The following is a 17,462-nucleotide window of genomic DNA, read 5'->3' as shown; positions in this document are numbered from 1 at the left end:
CTGAGAGAGAACAACTGGCCCAAAGTTACCCAACCAGCTTTCGTGCCTAACGGAGGCCTAGAACTCATGGTCTCCTGGTTTCTAGGCCAGCACTTAACTGGCTCTGTTTAATTACCTAAAATGTTTTAATTTTTTTAAAAAAACCTGCCACTCAGAGAGATTCAAAATGGTGCCCATTGCAGCATTAACGGGCAGCCATGCCCACAGAACTCAGTTGCTTCTGCTACAGAATCCACAGACAAAAACAGAATATTTAAGAGGGGGGAAACAAGTTGGAAAGTTCTATGCTTAAAAATTAAGCATATCAATGAAGATGCATGCTTTAAAAAGTATATATTGCAGTACTTAATATACAATAATTTATAGTACCACTGGATCAGATTAAGGGGTCCATTTACACTAATATTCACACTCTGGCCAACCAGGTGCATTTGGGAAATTCACAAGCTGTTTTCACCCCCAAGCTGGTCTTTAAGTAATGTTGCCTGGCATTCAAGATATAATATACAGCCATCAAATCTGTTAGCCACTACTAGTGGATCCCTTTGTGGATTTGCCCCACCCCCATTTAAAGCCATTGCTACATGGGGTAAAAGCAAAGTCCACTATGTGTACATTAAAGGGAGCTGCAAACAAAGTTCTTATGTACTAAGAAATGCTGCACGCAAACGGGAATGGGACAGATTCTAGGAATAAAATACTGTATGAGCTCTGTTTCCAAAAATGTTCTTTACTTTTGACTGAAGTACTTTTGCACGCAAACGGGAATGGGACAGATTCTAGGAATAAAATACTGTATGAGCTCTGTTTCCAAAAATGTTCTTTACTTTTGACTGAATACTTGAAAGCCCAAGCATCAATGACTATAAATACATCTGCATCTTAAGCTTGATTCTTTATCTCTCTGAGTCTGGATAGTTGTTCTTTTATGGATGACTGAGGAGTAGAACTAACTGCTACACTTCCATGCATCCTTGGTTTAAGAAAGGCTTTCCTGTTTTATGAAATAGAGCTGACATTTCACAACTCCATAACCTATTTTCAAAGGATTCCTTTGCTTCCCTCTTTCTGGGAGTCCAAAAAATGCGGCCATTTTATTATCTAGTTAAAAAGATGGGGGGGGGGAATAAAAACCATGAAAGACATTTGTTGAAAGTAATAAATAATTTACTTCCAATTTCCACACATTGAAAATTAAACTGGTAACTGCTCAGAAAGTTTTTTAGAGGCACTGAGATGCCAGCATTTTAAAAAATGAGAGGGTGCCTGCACAATCCTATGCTTATCTACATAGGAGGAAGTTCTAAGTTCCATGAAATTTCCAGATACTTGTATATACAATTTCCAGTCTAAAAGATTTCTAGATTTGAAGCATTTAAAATGTTTTTGCTCAAATTAGTTAAGCAAACTCAAAGGAGGGGGGGAGGGGAGAGAGAGATTTAAATTAGGGTGGGGGCGAAATTCAGGAACATAAGAAACCATAGTCTAAATTTGATTTTCTCAATCTCATGCCCTCCAGATGCATTGAATTAGACCTTTCAGACATCCTGGCCAATAGCTATATGCTGGGAGTTCTGGGAGTAGTAATTCCACACATTTGGAAGATACAAGGCTGAGAAAGACTAGGAGAACCATGAATCATTCCTATAGCCATTAGACCTGCTTGGGGATGGGTTCTGATGACGTGAGGAGCAGGCAAGAAGATTCAATTATACTGATCCATCACCCTCCCCTCTACCACTGAATATGAGCCTTCCAAACAAATGAAGCTTCAGATTAACTTGGTAGACCAGTGAAGTCCACTCTTCACTCCATCTTGATTCCAGATTAGTTTATAGACCCCTCCATGTCGTTTCCTTGGCAACAGTACAAAAGTGGCTGGTCACTGCCTTCATCTGAGATGTGTATTTTTTTTTTTTCAATTTTCTAATCTGATGTACAGTTCTAGTATTCCCTCAAAGTCTCCCATCGAAGTACTAACCAGGCCTGGCCTTAGTAGCTCCTCTGTCCAAAAACAGCTACCGGCTGAGATGTGGTAAGCAAGTATACTAATGCTATTAGCTCATGAGTCAGCTGCTTTTCTGTTTTAGTCTTGTGTCACTTGAATAGGTTGAGCAAACATGGAAAGCATAAATTATCTTTTACTTTACAAAAGCTTGGTCACCTGGAGCTACTTTATACTTACCACTAGCAACTAAATGAAAGGCTGCATATCTGTCTAGCTAAGAATCTGCATTAGGATTGGGGGAACAGGCATAAGCATTAAAGGAAGAGGCCACAAGTTCCAGGATCATCAATCTTGAATACATATGTCCTATATCAAATCCCCTTTATATCCACTTTAAAAAGCATCTTGGATACCAGCATCAGGAGAGCCCTCCCTGCCCCTTGCATACAGGTGGGAAATCCTTTGGTGGCTGGAAGAATATTTGAGATGGTTTGGGAAAGCAAAGGAAGCAGTGAAGATGAAAACTGGTGGCACTCATGTCACAAACATGGTTGGGCCCAGGATCTGGGGAGTCTTCTGCATTTAGGAGAAGGTTGTATCCTTATATCCCACCTCATAATGGTAGAACTCACACTGCTGATGTTTAGCAATTGTGACTGGAGGGGGAATCACAGCAAAACAAGACTTGACCCCATAACAAATAAAAGACATATAGATAAATGTGTATGTGCTGGGACAGTAGTTAACGCTAAAGGGGAGTTCTCATCCATGTTCCTACCCTAGATTAACCCCCAGGCAAGGATAACCCTAATCCAACCTATGATATTACAGCTAATTCCATGCAGTTGTTGGCTTAATTTCAAAACTCTTTGCAACTAACAAAGACCTCGGTACTCCTCCAGCAGCAACTCACTTGGTGGGCAGGGAGATCAAGAGGGACATTAGAGGACAAAAGGCAGGAAGGGGAAAAGGGGACCCCTCTCTTTCAACTGTGGTCCTCTCACCACTGGATCTTGGCCACCATGAGAAAGTGGTCCCTACCAGAATAATCCTGACAGAGAGTGATCCTCAACAACCCCCATCTTCTCCAATAGCCCCACCGGTCAAGCACCAAAACAGAAGTTAAGAGCACTGCCCTTATACCCACTTTGTCCTGAATTATCAACGGATGCTGCATGTGCTTGTGGAAGGAGAGATGTATGCTTTAAACATGTGCCATTCACACTCTGACTTCTCTTTCTTTTAGCTTTAATAGCTTTAAAATAATGCAAAAGCTGATTCACAGAAGTAGGCCAATGTTTTTGAAAGCATACTTAACTATACCATATGCCTCTTTAAATCATTTTTATCAAACAAGTTGTAGAGTTCATTTCAGTCTTTTTTTTTTTCCTTTTGCAACCGCTTACTGGTATTTATCCAATTTGTTCCTTTCTTCTTGCCAAATTGCAGGTTTGAGATCTCTACTAGACAGAAGGACAGCTGCGCTATTGTTGACTGTTGTGGGGGAAAAAACATTTTTTTTTTTTTTAGGAAAAAAAAAGGCTGCAGAAACAGCCCAAATCCCAAGAAGAAACCAGTGACAGTTGCTTTGTCAGTCAATATAGAATGTAACAAAGTTCGGACATTTTTAAAAGCAAAGCACTAAATATTGTTCTGGGTGTCCCGTCTTGTTGGCCATCATGGACTTAAACCACATATTAAGATGTATATTTTCTTGCAAAGGAGGCAAACAAAGCATTTGCCTTTTGCATACACTCCATCCCTACTCTCCAAATCAGAGCATCTACTGCCAAACAAAACCAAACTTTCAGATAAGAATATAGAGTAGAGATGCCTTACAAATATATAAATCAGTGGAGTTTGCTCACTCTCCTTTCTTGCTCTCTCTCTCTCTCTCTCCTCTTCTCTGCCTCCATTGCTGAGATTACCCATAATTTCCCAGATGTTCCAGGCTGGGCGGCCATACATCGGCCAGGAAAATAACTCTTAAGACAACACGCCACTGCTTTCAAAAGAGAGATGTTCACCACGACATCCCACCACCTCTGAATAATGAAACATCTGGGTGGGACTGGCTAAGATGCCCTTTGTTTGGAAGCAGAGATCAATCTCCCAGGCTAATGGGCACGTGCAGATCTTTCCCACGTGGGTGGTCTTGGCTATATACTGCAACCCCCCCAAGTGCCTTTCTAGATCCCAGAAGCTAGGGGTCCAGTCTTATTTCAAAAGATGCGATCTCCCCTTCCCACCCCTGCCCAGCAAAACGCCGTTGCTGGAGGAGCCAGAAGAAGACCTTGCATTAGATGCCGCAGGCTAATGAGGGTGGAGCAAACAGCTGGCTTTGAGGACTCGTCCACCAGCACATTGTTAATTATTTAAAGGAGAGGACAGAGGGAGCCATCAGCACATCTGTCACCCATAGCCAGGCAGAACCGCTTCTCTTTGCAGGACCAGATGTGTTTATTCGGGAGCGATGCTAACTAGCTTCTTAATGGTTCCGAGTCCTTCGCCAAAAGTTAATTAGACAAACACAATAAATATCTGTCACCTTGCACAGCAGCCCCTTCCCTGCATGCCTTTGAAACAAATAAAAATAAAACAACAGCACCACAACATTGGCCAGTCCTCAGATACCACTGCTCACCACCAAGGGTGAGGTCAACAGGAACCTATCAAAAATCCACTACATAAATTTGAGAAATACAAAGGAAAGTCACTTCCTCCCTTTTAAAGAAGAAAGGCCATTGCAAATTCAGAGATGGGGCCTTCAAATCCAATGGAATGACCGGCAGTTACAAGTTCCAGAACCAGAAATTCATTCCTTAGCTGTAGCAAAAAGATCAAAGTTCCCAAACGCCTCCAAGGCTGACCAATTGGTAAGTATGTTGCAACAGCATCAACGGAGGTCTGCAATGATCTCCTACATCTGTAAGAACATGCTCATGCGGTATATAGCCTTTAAAAAAAAAAAACCTTACACCATTAAAAAAAGATGGGCGTGGGAAAGAGAAAGGAAAGTGCATAGGAAATATCAGAAAGCAATTGGACAGATAATATTCCATAATATGTCTCCTCTGCAAACTTTTTAAAACCCAAATCTTCACATCGCCCTCTTATTTTTTGACAGGTTGGCGAGGAGTTCTTCAGGAACATCTGTCCCAAAAGAGGAGAGTGAAAAACAAAATTGCATGTGTACCAAGCAAAGGCTAAAAATGGGGGGGGGGGGGACTTTTGATATCCAGACTCATATGACCAAAAGGAGGGAAGATGGATGAGATCTGTCATAGGGATCATAAGGTAAGGTTAGGTATTCAGGAATCTAAGGAAAACAAATCAAAATAATCATTCTTATTTAGTTTCGACTGACTAACTATGAAACAAAATTAGACTGAGCCGTATCAAGAATGTTGGTAATCCTTTTTTTTTAAGTAGTGGAAGAAGCTATTTGTACAATAATTATACTTGCCACGGACAGGTGTTTCTGTGGATAAGCTTTCCATCCTTGGTACTGGAGTTGGGTGAGGGTATCTGCTCCATTCGTATAGTTTTCTTGGATATCATCTGGCACTTTCACAATTTGGAAAAACGCACCGCACTAAACCGTAATATGGATTCACTGGATTTGGGGAAGGGTAAACTCAAACATGATTTACAGCTTAGGATGATATTTCTTCAATAAACTAAGGTTTAAACACTCCATGGCTTGAGTAAACCCAATCATTAAAAATATCACTATAAGTCTGATCCTATATGCACCTAAGAATAACTCCTACTAAACTCAGTGAGGTTCGCTTCTGAATAGTAGGCATAGGATTGCGTTATATGATAATTTCCTCTTTGCAAACTGTTTTTAGGAGCCAGCTTCAGCTGACAACACATGAGGACACGGTCGTCTACCAACCACATCATATTCTTCCAAAATGACTCAGCTGTGTCTGCTTTATGGATCTGACAATCCCCTTGCCCTCCTCTTTAGCCAGATGCTGCTGTGAATTAATAAAAACAAAAAAAAATCTAGGTTTCAAAATCAGTTGGATGTAATAAAGCATAAATCTCACTTGAGCTTCCAAGTTGCTTTACAAAAAGAAATTGGTGTATTATTATAGTGCTGAAAAACAGCTTGCTGTTAAAAGTGGGGGCTGGCCAAAAGAACAGAGACTTCTCAAGCTACAAAGTAGAGCTGCAAAGGCTGTTGGGTTTTTTTTTCTTTTTTTACAAAATGCAAGATGGTGAACCATGTGATATAAATGGATTGTAAAGCTCATCCCACATCAACTGTGATTTTAAGAATTTGTCTTTTGGACCACAGGACAGAATCTAGAGGACTTGCAACTGACTTTAGAGTGCAATGAAAACCACAAGTAAGAGTTGAATTGCAGAGCTATTTTTAATTATATTTGTGTCCCAGAAGGTTTCTAAGCATGAAATCATATGTCATCTATCTCCCACCCTATATTTATCATTTTAACAGCCCTGTAAAGTAGGCCAGCCCAATGAAATTCAGGACAGGGAAAGAAATTGTTCTGATTTCAATCACTGTATCAAAACACAATACCAGTTTATTATATTTTCATATTTAATTAAAAGTATATGTGATTTGTGAATATCTCCACTCTATTCTGCATGGGTCAGACAACATTTTGAATACTCTGTCTAGTTCTGGGCATTGTACTCTAAAAGGAACCAAACCAACTGTCACAGATTCCAAGATGGGCAGTGAGGATGATCAGAAGACTAGCAGCTAAGAAGAAAGACCAAGAAAACTGGGTCAGTTAAACCCTGATAAAAGAAGGAAAACAATGGGATATGAAGGTAAACTTCCAACAAAATGGCTCTGTTGTTTATAATCCCAGAATGTAGGATACGTCAGCCGAATGCCATGTGAACATTAGTTAAAGGATCCTAACAGAATGAGCAATGCAACAGCACAACCAATGACCTGGAAAAGCAATGGATCCCAATTTGCTAGATGCGTCCAAGCAGAGGGCAGACAGCCACCATTTCTGGATTCTCTAATTTGCCAAGTCAGGAAGATACTGTACACATTCTGTTAGCCAAAGGGGCCAAGTCCACACCTATTCTGGGAAGGGACTATCCCCGCCCTAAATGGTCCCTTCCAACTTGATGATTTCATTATTTTTTCAACTCTAGTCAGCATCCACATTTTAGACCTTTACAAAGTATCACTATACCAAACTTCTCTAATTGTGATTGAAATCATTCAGGTTTCCTTGTTCTAAAATATAGATTAGAAGCATCACAAACTTACACTAGACGGTTGCAAGGCTTGAGAAAAGTCCATCTCCTTTCCTCCCAATTCCCCCCATCAAAATGTTACAGGACCATTAAGGCTCCATTTTTACTTCTTAACAATACTAATCACACAGACAACAATGGCTTGTAGACAAAGCTAACACAGCGAAGAAACTCGTTCTCCTTTGTCTGGCCTGGCTTCTTGTGAGTTGGAGGGCAAAACAAAAATAAATTAAATCGATCCCAAAGGCAAAGCACCTGAGGTTGTTCCTATTAGAAGATGAATGCAGGTGGCTAATCTTTCAAGAACTGAATACAGGAGCACCTTCATCACTTGACATAGGATGCAGGAGGTTACGCAGCTACAGAGGTACCCGTGAAACTGCAGTAGAAAATCATAGCACTTTTTAAACCAGCTAGCTCAAAGTGGTTTGGTTTGGACTTAGCAGATATGTGAACCCAGCAAAGTTAAGATTTATTTGTAACCCATGGTTAAGCAAAGTGCAAACCAGGTCTATACTGGGCCATGCACACTTGAACCATAGCAATTAAAATGATTTTATGGTGGTCTCAAAGAGAACTGTGGCATTTTCATCTGACGTCTTTAGGGCTCAAGACAAGATTTAAGATGCAATCCCCTTTGAACTAGTCCAGGACTAGTCATGGGTGTTAGAGTTTCCCATCTGGGTAGGATCGTAAGACTCAGTTCTGGGTTAATCTCAGTTCCATTGCTTTCTATTGGTTGCAAGGTTGTAGCTAAAGTGATGGATTAGTGACATCCCATGGAAAATAAAAAGGGTGGGGATAATCCGGAGGTTAAGCTAGCCCTGATATGGGTTCAGCAGAAGATGTAAATGCCTGCCCCGCCCCCCAGAGGTCTCGTTGGCTTTTGTACAGGCTACCAACGAAGTTGGCCAAAGGTCTTATCAAGCCACTGGGAAAGTGTTTGGCCAAATCAGAGGTGGAGATATTCTTCAATGCTAAATGTATCGGAACAGATGGGGGGAAAACCAAAACTGCTAAAATGTCACAAGTCAAAGAGAAAGCTAAGTGAGTTATCCCAGGATCTGGAAACCTGGCTTTGGTACCCTGTGCACCAGCTTTTCCTTCTCTGCAGAAAGTGAACCCATTAAGAAAAGAATAAGCGTAAATTATGTAAATTTTTAAAAAATGTGCTTGTTTAATTTGTGTGCTGTATGCAAGCCCCAGGATGTTAATGTTTATTCTAACTCCTAATTTACAGCCGTTCTCCCAACTGACAGATGCTGTCACACTTCCTCCAACCTTGGTACAATTCGGCTTTGTTGATGATGCAAGAAGCAGGATGCTGTATTGTTGGGGGTGAAGTATAATGGATAATCTCCTCCCTCAAATGGAACTGGCAACAGGGATGTGAGATTGGTCAGGAGTGCAATCCAGTCCAGTGATTTGCCAACTATGCCTATTTATTTTAGGTAGTCTGGCCTCCTTGTGTATCAGCTTATTAGCAGCAGACGCTATTCCTTTCACATCATTTTAACTTAATCTACTCCACATTCAAATCCCATTGGAGAAGGGAGGGAGAGAAGCAGTTTGCAAATTGCTGTTGAGTTAGCAACTAAAGTCCGCTCCACTTGAAGAGAAGCGTTGGGCGGTATCCAACAACAGTACAGATTATGCCAACAGAAAGTCAGAAGTTCAAATATGTACATTTGCTTTCAGGGTTATCAGTTTTGTAATGTGCTCCAAGCTGCCTAGGCCAAGTTTCTCATGATTTTTTTTTTAATCCCTCCAAAACCACAAGACTTATATGTCCATCCAACGTACTAAAATTATTTTTATAGGTCTACCTTATTATGTAATATCTGTACATGTATGACCCCACGGTCTTTAACATAGGCTATCCAAAAAGAGCTGCAAGTCTATTCAGTGCCTTCCTGGCCCTGCCATTATAATTTAGTGCACGCTGACTGCAGCGACCCCGTACCGCCTGACAACTGTAGCCCAATACAATAAAAATACAACATGTTCTCCTCGTTTGCACCAAGGTTGGAAAGACATGCAATAAAAATTCAGCACATTTTGTGCTCATTTGGCAGGTTGTACTATAGTGATCATCTTGGAGCTAAAACAGATGAGCTCCACATGATGTTTGACTGTACCATTTCTAAAGGGGGGAAAGAGAGATTGAGCAATGCTTCTGCGCTTTTAGCATGCACATTCCCCTCAACACATAAAAACCAATGCATTATGTTGGCCCAGAATTTTCTACTCAACATGCTAGCTAAGGGTTACTATTCAAACTCTAACTCCCTTCCCATACTTGCCAAAAATATGGCACCACCCATATGTGAAGCTTCTCTCCTTCTGATTTAACTTTCAGACAATAACACTGTGGGGCCATAGTTATTTTACGATTGGAGGCCTCCCACCACCGCCAAAAACTCTTTAGACAAATCATAAAATTCTCTTCTCGACTGCTGGTACTGCACTGCTCAATGCTTACAGAACCAGATTATATTACTAAGTAGATATTCAAGATGCTAAACAAATATCTAGCTACCTGCTAACAAACGTACCAAAGTCTAACAGCTCTCCCCCCCCCACTCAAAAAAAGTCACCCATTCCAAATTTCTATCTCCAGTAGGAAAAAATATTCCCTCCACCTATATATGGCAAGAAAGGCAACCTATGGAATATATCTGATTACCATAGAGGACTTCATCGAAATACTTAATACAAGCTGGTCATGAGCTGGTGACTCCAACCCATTCTGAGATATAAACTTTACTTTACTACCAACCCATCTTCCATTTGTGTCTTTCTGAATGTAGTTATATACTTCCAGGCCAAGGCATCAACAATTTTTATTTTCTGATTATGCTTACATGGACCTAGTGATATTCTGTAATGAATGTAATAATGAATATTCCATTCATTACAAGTACTACAGTATTTCATAGCAGGTTTTTTTAATGTTCTCTAAAACTTCTAATTTTCCCACAGGTCATCTGGAAATTAAGATGATTCACCTGTCCCTCTGTATCACAAGCCACTGAAGAATGCCATCACAACTGACACAGAAGTGTGAGAAAAAAATAGAAATATGCAAAAGATTTCAACTCTGAAAATTTAGAGCTTGAAAGGGACTCTTCCGACTTCACAAGAAGTATTCCAACAAGTATTCCAAACTTCCAAGAAGTGTTTAGAGCTTGCAAGAATCCACTTTCAAAAACCACCCTCCAGTAGGGTGAAAAGCTGTGTAGTCAGAACAGCCCATTTTGGACACTTGTTTCCACTTTCCAAACATTTTGTACATCTCTAACAATAAACCATAATAGAAGGAAATCACAGATCACACTAACATTCCCATTCCAGGAGACATACTTCGCCTTTCAGAGTAGCATTCCACGAAGTTAATACATAGATTGGAATAAAAAACTTTAATTTCATATTCATTTCTCCCATTTGCCCCAGACAGTACATCCCTGAAATAAGATCACCTCCCCAACCCTACCTTATGCCTAAATGGGATAAAGTACTTACTGTCCAACCTCATGGAGAATGGGTGCCGGACAGAGCATGAAATTAGATTCTACTTTTTGGGGGGTTTCAACTAAAAAACAAAACAAAAACATGATCAAAACACCATGCATTGTAATATCAGATAGAAACAGATCCATAAGGATGGGATAATCCATCCCCTTCAAGTAGGGAAAGAAATGTTCATTGCTTCCTGCAGCTCCCACAGATGGAGGGTGGGGGTTTACTACTTTACTACTATTAGGAGGTAAAGACCTCCTCCCTGCTACCCTTCACCAGCAGAATCAGGTACAGAAAAAACTCTTCTATTTGTAGAAGGGTTACTTAAGGTATATTTATTCCGAAGTAGATCCCTTTAATTTGGACAGAATGTACTCCAGTTTAAGGTCAGGGATTAGATTCATACATTGAGATAACCTGAATTGACATTTGCCTTGTTTTGGCTTAGCATAATTGGTACACCCTCGCCAAAAGACCCAACAGGTAGCACCTTGCTTACAGGTAACTGCAGCCCCTGTACCCCTTTTTTGGCTGCCAAGCACCCCAAGATTGCTTTGTTGAAATCTGTGGCAAATGGCCACATTTAGAGCAGAAGAGGATTGTGGGGGAATGGTTTCCCCCCAATTCCTTCAAACCAAGGATTATTTCTGTCTCAAAGAAAAGCCTCTCTTGAGTATGATTCCTGGTGATTTCATGGAGACACCCATATCGTTTTCTTGGAAGAAAATATGTGTCAGTCCTAACACTACCTTTACTGTAAGGTTACAGTATCAGAATCTTGCAAGTCTGAAAGTACTTCTCCCCTCCCTTATTTTTACTCTCCTGAAAACCAAGATGGGTCCTTTCTGAGACACTTTCTTCACCCCCACTCCTCCTGCGGATTCAGATTTCGTTTATCAGACCATTGTCTAGACTGCAGCTCTTCCTCCTGTCTCCCAAGGTCATTCCCACATACCATTACAAATTAGAATGGTAACCTTTTCCTTTTCCTTGGTTCTCTGTTAAGTCCCCAAAGTTTGCTGAGGATATTGGAGGCATGATAATTTGTATGGAAGGAAGATAGTTATGATTGCCCTGTCTCCCTTTTCATATAAATTATTGTGCCTCCAATGTTATGATCTTCCTGTCTCCCTTTTACCCAAATTCTCATACTTCCAACGTTCTCAGCAAGCTTGAAGAACAAAGCAGAGAGGTTTAAGAGTTTATAATCTCATGACTCAACTGCACATCTCTATGCTGTATGGATACTTACTAATGGTTGTTCCATTTACCATGTAAGTGCAGACGACGCTGTCTTGTGTCCTTCCCAATGTGAATCCTGTTCCACTTAGAACAACTTGAAACTCCTCTGAAAAGCAGAACCAGGCAGTCATCAAAAAGTACATCCATGCCAGGAGAATACAAAAGTATCCTCACTGAGTTTTGAGAGCAGCATTAATCCTTAATATTTTATACTCAGTGCAGGTTGATATTTATAGTTATGCCTATGATTTTAGAAAGGCAACAGGACACACAAAGAAATTCTTGTCCTAGTAAAGCAGCTGGAGAAGGAGGGAGAGTGGGAGGTCAGTTGAAATATATCCCAAATGATCATTCTTTTCACCAAATTTCTCAGTGAATTTTGAAAGGGTGTATTTTGGATCAGAGATGCATTTATCCAAACCATCATCTTCTTAATGCCTCTCTCTCTCCGTTGTTTAAACTGTAAAACAAGAAAAACACTATCGGCAGCCCTCTACAGTCCTTCCAATAGTTGTCATTAAATTATAGCTTTTAATGTGAGGGAAAGGGTAAATTATTAACTCTACGGGGAGTAATTATTAAATATAAGGGGATTAATCATATGGACTGATTTTAATTTAAAATAAATTAAATCAAGTTTACTGTTTTCCCTGGCTTTACCACAAAAGCCAAGTACAGACTTTGGCCTAAAAAAGTAGTCCACCCATGAGGTAAAATATGCTGCCTCTGAAAATACTCTCCTGCCAGACTTCGCGTTGGCAGGCTTGAAAGAAATTTTCCACCGCTAGGACTAAACCTTTACTGTAAGTCATGAACAATATACTTTACAGCTGGCAGTCTCTGACAGTTAAGGCTGATTCCTAAAATTCTCTGAATTTAAATCCAATGCCTTTATTCCCCCTTCTTTACCTTGTAACAGTAAACTGGCTTTTTATTTCCCACACTCACTTGCGAATGGGAGCTGCCTGTTTACATTCTCCACCTTCCTACCCCAGGAAATTCTAGCTACTGATGAAATGCTAACACCTCTAAAGCTTAAACTTAGGAGTTCTGTGTGTCTCCATTTTTTTTGCTCCTCCCACTCACCCAAATGAGAGAGGCCAAAGACAGTCTCAAAGGGATGTGAGAAGGAGAACATGACAGCAATCATAGCTCTTGCTGTGACTGCTGTGGTTTTCATTTTAAACATGGAAAGAGGAATGGGAGAAGAAGAGGAAAATCCATGCTCTCAAATACAAAGAATTGTATGACTTAAAATAAATCTAACAAAGAACCTGGCTCTGAAATATACAATTCCAGAACCAAATGGAACAAGTCACATTAGTCACTCACTCCATCATCAACACCCAGCCCAATCGAGAAGTTGTAAAATCAGGTTCATAAATTAGGAACAGCTGTTCCAGCCCTTTCATTTCTTTTTCTGCAATAATCCTTGTATTTCTATTCTTGGTCAGGAAACATCACTAATTGTCCACAAAAAGGACGACAATAATTTCTAGCAGTTATTGCTAAGCATCACGGTGAATAAAAGCTATTTTGCTAAAGACCAAAACTCATTTCTCTTAGTCAAAAAGAATTTGTATTTAAGATTTTCTGATACATTTTCAAAATATTTAATGAGGCAATCTTTTTCAACAGTGAACAGTACAGTTCAAGAATAAAATCCCTCCTGCAAATTTACCAACATCCTCTTCCTCCTGGTAATTTATAAGTTGGAAATCTACATATTTTAGCATACTGCCAATCAGAAGCATATTCATTCACACAATGAGAAGCCCAGATTTCAGCTCATTTCTCCTCCATCCCACTTTATACCTTGCTCAGGTCTCACTGCTTAGAGAAGAAACTGCTCCTTGTGAGCTGAAGTCTCTCCGCATTTCGCAGAACCCATCACACTTAATGGCAAATAATTCAATGGGAAATGCAAGCTGAGGCAGAAGTTTGCTGAGTGACAATGGGAAGTCATTACACTTTGGTGCAGCCTTTGCCAACTTGGTGTGCTTGCCAGCTGTGTGGGCTTCAGGTCCCAGCATTCTCAGCAATGGCCATGCTGGCTGGAAATGCTGGGAATTGTGAACATGTAGATTGTTCCTCCATTGGAGGAGGGTACTTTAGCCTAACTCTATTTCACAGAATTATTGTGGAGATGACCTAAGGCATCTGTTGATTACAATCCAGAACATTCTAGGAGTTGAAAAAGCACCGTATCTCCCCAAGTTGTGGCATACCATATACGCAAAACAATAACAAAATTACGCATTTAAAAAAAACATATATGCAATACAATAATCTAAATATGCATTCCTTTTAAATCTACAACTTCCAAGGTTCTTGGAGAGGAAACCATAAGAATTTAAATCTGTAACACAGACTTTAGCAAACTGGAGCAAGGAAGGGAAAGTTCCTTTTATTCACATCTTCCTACTCAGCATATGGAACTACAGTTACACATTTTGCCCAAGGATGTAACAGCAGGATTGTCAATATTTTCACATTGTTTTCCAGTCGCACACTCACCTCCTACACAAACGCTTGAGGGTTCCAGATTTAAAATTTCTGTGCATGATTGCTTCAGTATCTGTTTGGGGTAAAATGGGAAAATATTTTTGACAAATATATATTACAAGTTTTTCAAGGCAACATAATTCAGTTACGAGGAATTATTTTAGCAAGATGCTGTGAAGTGTGATACCTGTCTAGGTAGAGGTTATTACAGAAGGCCCTCATTTGAAAAACAAATTCACAGACATTATGGATTAGCAAACCCAGACATTTATGCAGACTGCAACTGTGTTTTGCCTGGAATGAACCTCTCTGAATCGTGACTCCCGTGATTCAGAATGAATTTGTGGTCCAATTCACCTCACTAACACCCCAACCATAAACTCCTCAAAGTCACCAGCATAACGCAAGGTGGAAACAATGCCCTTTTTTTTTTCTTTTAAAATTCCTTTAATAATGTGAAAAGACTCGGCTCACTTTTAGAATATGGGCTCTGGGCTTTCATATCCATAACAAGACACAAGCTAAATTGTACTGATTCACTGGAGGGGGGAACTTGAAAAATTTGCACTGCTGATCTTCCCCGGTATTATTGTCAGACTGACTAGATTGGAAAAAGATGATTCAGAAAGCTAAGAAGATCACGGTAACATTTGACCTTATCATATATATGGTGCCTCACTAATTTTCTAAGAGTTATCAAAGATCATACATAAAAATTTTGGCAAAACCATCACCAAGGTCCTTTAGTACTCTACAATGCAATCCACCTGGCTCCAAGATTTGAACTGACCCAAGGAAAGCATTTCCAGATTCTATCCTTCTCAATATCTCAAGTGTTGAACTTTATTTTCCAACATCCCCACCATTTGGTATGAAAACAGGAGTTGCTGGGCATTGTAGTAATTCCGCAATGGCTCCTCTGCTTTAAGTGACATGCCAGCTGACACAAGGATCATAATGCTGCAGATAAGTATACCATAATAAAAGCTATTATGATAAGCAGGAGATTGCAAGAAATGAATTTCCAATGAAGATAAATGGTTTTGTTCATATGTGGCAGGGCTGTATACATATCTATTATTCTCTGGTCTCCACTTGCACATACAAATGGATGGGTAGAGCTATGCTGGTTTAATCTACATTTAAAGTCACCAGGAATAAGAAGTCAGATTAGTGGCATCCTTAAATACAATCCCCATATAAATAAATAAATAAATAAATAAATACATACATACATACATACATACATACATACATACATACAGTATATTTGAAACTGACTTTAATCTATGACTTAACCCATGACCCAACCAAACAAGCAGAAGTTGAAGTTAGAGCATTAGAGTTACTCTGTATTCTCACAATCCTTGCTCCATATTTTTAAAAAATGAGGGTTTACATAAATCTAGCTTCTCTGGCAGACCCTAGCCTAAGTACTGTGTCAACCACTACCAACGAAAGAACTTTTAATAAACACATGGAAACAAGTTCCAATCTGACACTGAATAGAGGGACTGCAATGTTTTCTGTCCTTGACTTGACTGCGTTTCCCAATTCCTGTTGCAACTAGAGGAAGCTGGTTGCAAATTACTATTACAACATTTCCCAGGATTTCAATTTCCTTTTTAACATACACATACTTACAGATGCGGGAAGTACTTTTTTTTTTATTGTATTTACACGACTCTTACCATATTTACTCCAAAGGAAGACAACCCTTAATTATGTGGTTTTTAAAAAATTTAGTACACATGGACCACCAAGACTTCTGCAGTTTACAGTAAAAACAAATTTCAATTCAAACTCAGTACATTAAGCTTAAAATAATAAATAAAAACAAAGCAAATAAAAAACAAGTCAATAAAAATGAAATTAACAATTAGTCAGCATTAAAAGCCTGTTTTAAAAGACGTGTTGTAGGGTCTTTTAAAAAGTTATTAACGGTAGCAGGACCCACTCTGCAAATACTGCATTCCAGAACTGGACAGCAATAGAGACCGCAAGTGATTCTGCCAAAAGGAAGAAAGGGTGTGGGTGTGTGTACACACACACATGCACATACACACACACACACACACACAAATGTATAAACACAGCTTTCTCACTGTGTCAACATAGGATTGTCAATTCCGGCTGAAACCAATCCGCGATATTCCACCACAATCACATCTATAAATAAATAAATGCACATGTGACGCATTTATGTTGTTCATGTATGTGTGTATATAAATACACACCCAGCCCCCTCCCCCGAAAACTGGCAAAGCCAATTTAACTAATGTTAGTTGAATTAATGACTGCAGATTAAAACTCACTGCCTATAAAACAAGGTGCCCTATTTATAAAATGAATGGCTCACCCACCTACACACACACACCCAAGCCATTTTCTCTACCATGCACCTGCACACACAAGCCTGCAGGTACACAAGGGGCACGTTCGCATGCAGCCATGCAACTTCAACCTGTCATTTCTGTTCAGCAGCTAAGCGGACTGATTTCCGCTTCAGGTTTAGCTGCAATTCAGCAGGATCACACCAGACCCTCTTTCCAGTTGAAGCACTGGAGCTCCATGGAGTTTGCAGCAGCCATTTCCCCACTGCTAGGAAACCTTGTCTTGCCCTGTTTCGTGGCCTCTCTCCCTTCCCACTACAGGTTAAGCTACCTTCTCAACTCTTTTAGACTGAGCAGAAAGATGGGGCCTTGGTGGCTTTGCAGCCCCCTCATTACCGAGGCTAACACTTTGTTTTGCAAACTACCAAATGCCAAGTATAATATGCATTCAAAATCTGGAGATGAGTGGCAGCATCCAGATGCCACTTCCGGCCATCCTACAGGTCAACAGGAGGGTGCACTCCCACCTTGTGTGGTGTTCTCTGTGTTGGTGACAGTGAGGGCAACCACAGGTTGGGTTGAAACCATTTCTGAGGGTTTGAGAAGCAGGAACAATGGCAGTGCAGAAGGGACCACAGATTCATTACATCCTACTCCCA

The 17,462-nt window shown here is 40.1% G+C and overlaps 1 protein-coding gene across 2 annotated transcripts in view; it reads right to left on the bottom strand.

Moving 5' to 3' along the window:
- Window positions 1-17,462, bottom strand: part of ANTXR2 (ANTXR cell adhesion molecule 2) — a 127,171-nt gene that overhangs the window by 73,830 nt on the left and 35,879 nt on the right. For both annotated transcript variants that reach the window (XM_088133142.1, XM_088133141.1), the window contains exons 8-10: window positions 14,483-14,543; window positions 11,976-12,071; window positions 10,727-10,796 (exon numbers count right to left, since the gene is read on the bottom strand). In XM_088133142.1, the coding sequence (XP_087989268.1) occupies window positions 10,727-10,796; window positions 11,976-12,071; window positions 14,483-14,543 (227 nt within the window). The remainder of the gene's footprint in view (window positions 1-10,726; window positions 10,797-11,975; window positions 12,072-14,482; window positions 14,544-17,462) is intronic.

This window comes from Python bivittatus, unplaced genomic scaffold (assembly GCF_059951505.1).
Source record: "Python bivittatus isolate LINGU-HERP-01145 unplaced genomic scaffold, Pbiv_v1 ctg000070_np1212, whole genome shotgun sequence".
NCBI lineage: Eukaryota > Metazoa > Chordata > Lepidosauria > Squamata > Pythonidae > Python > Python bivittatus.
This window is presented reverse-complemented; position numbering and strand designations above follow the sequence as displayed.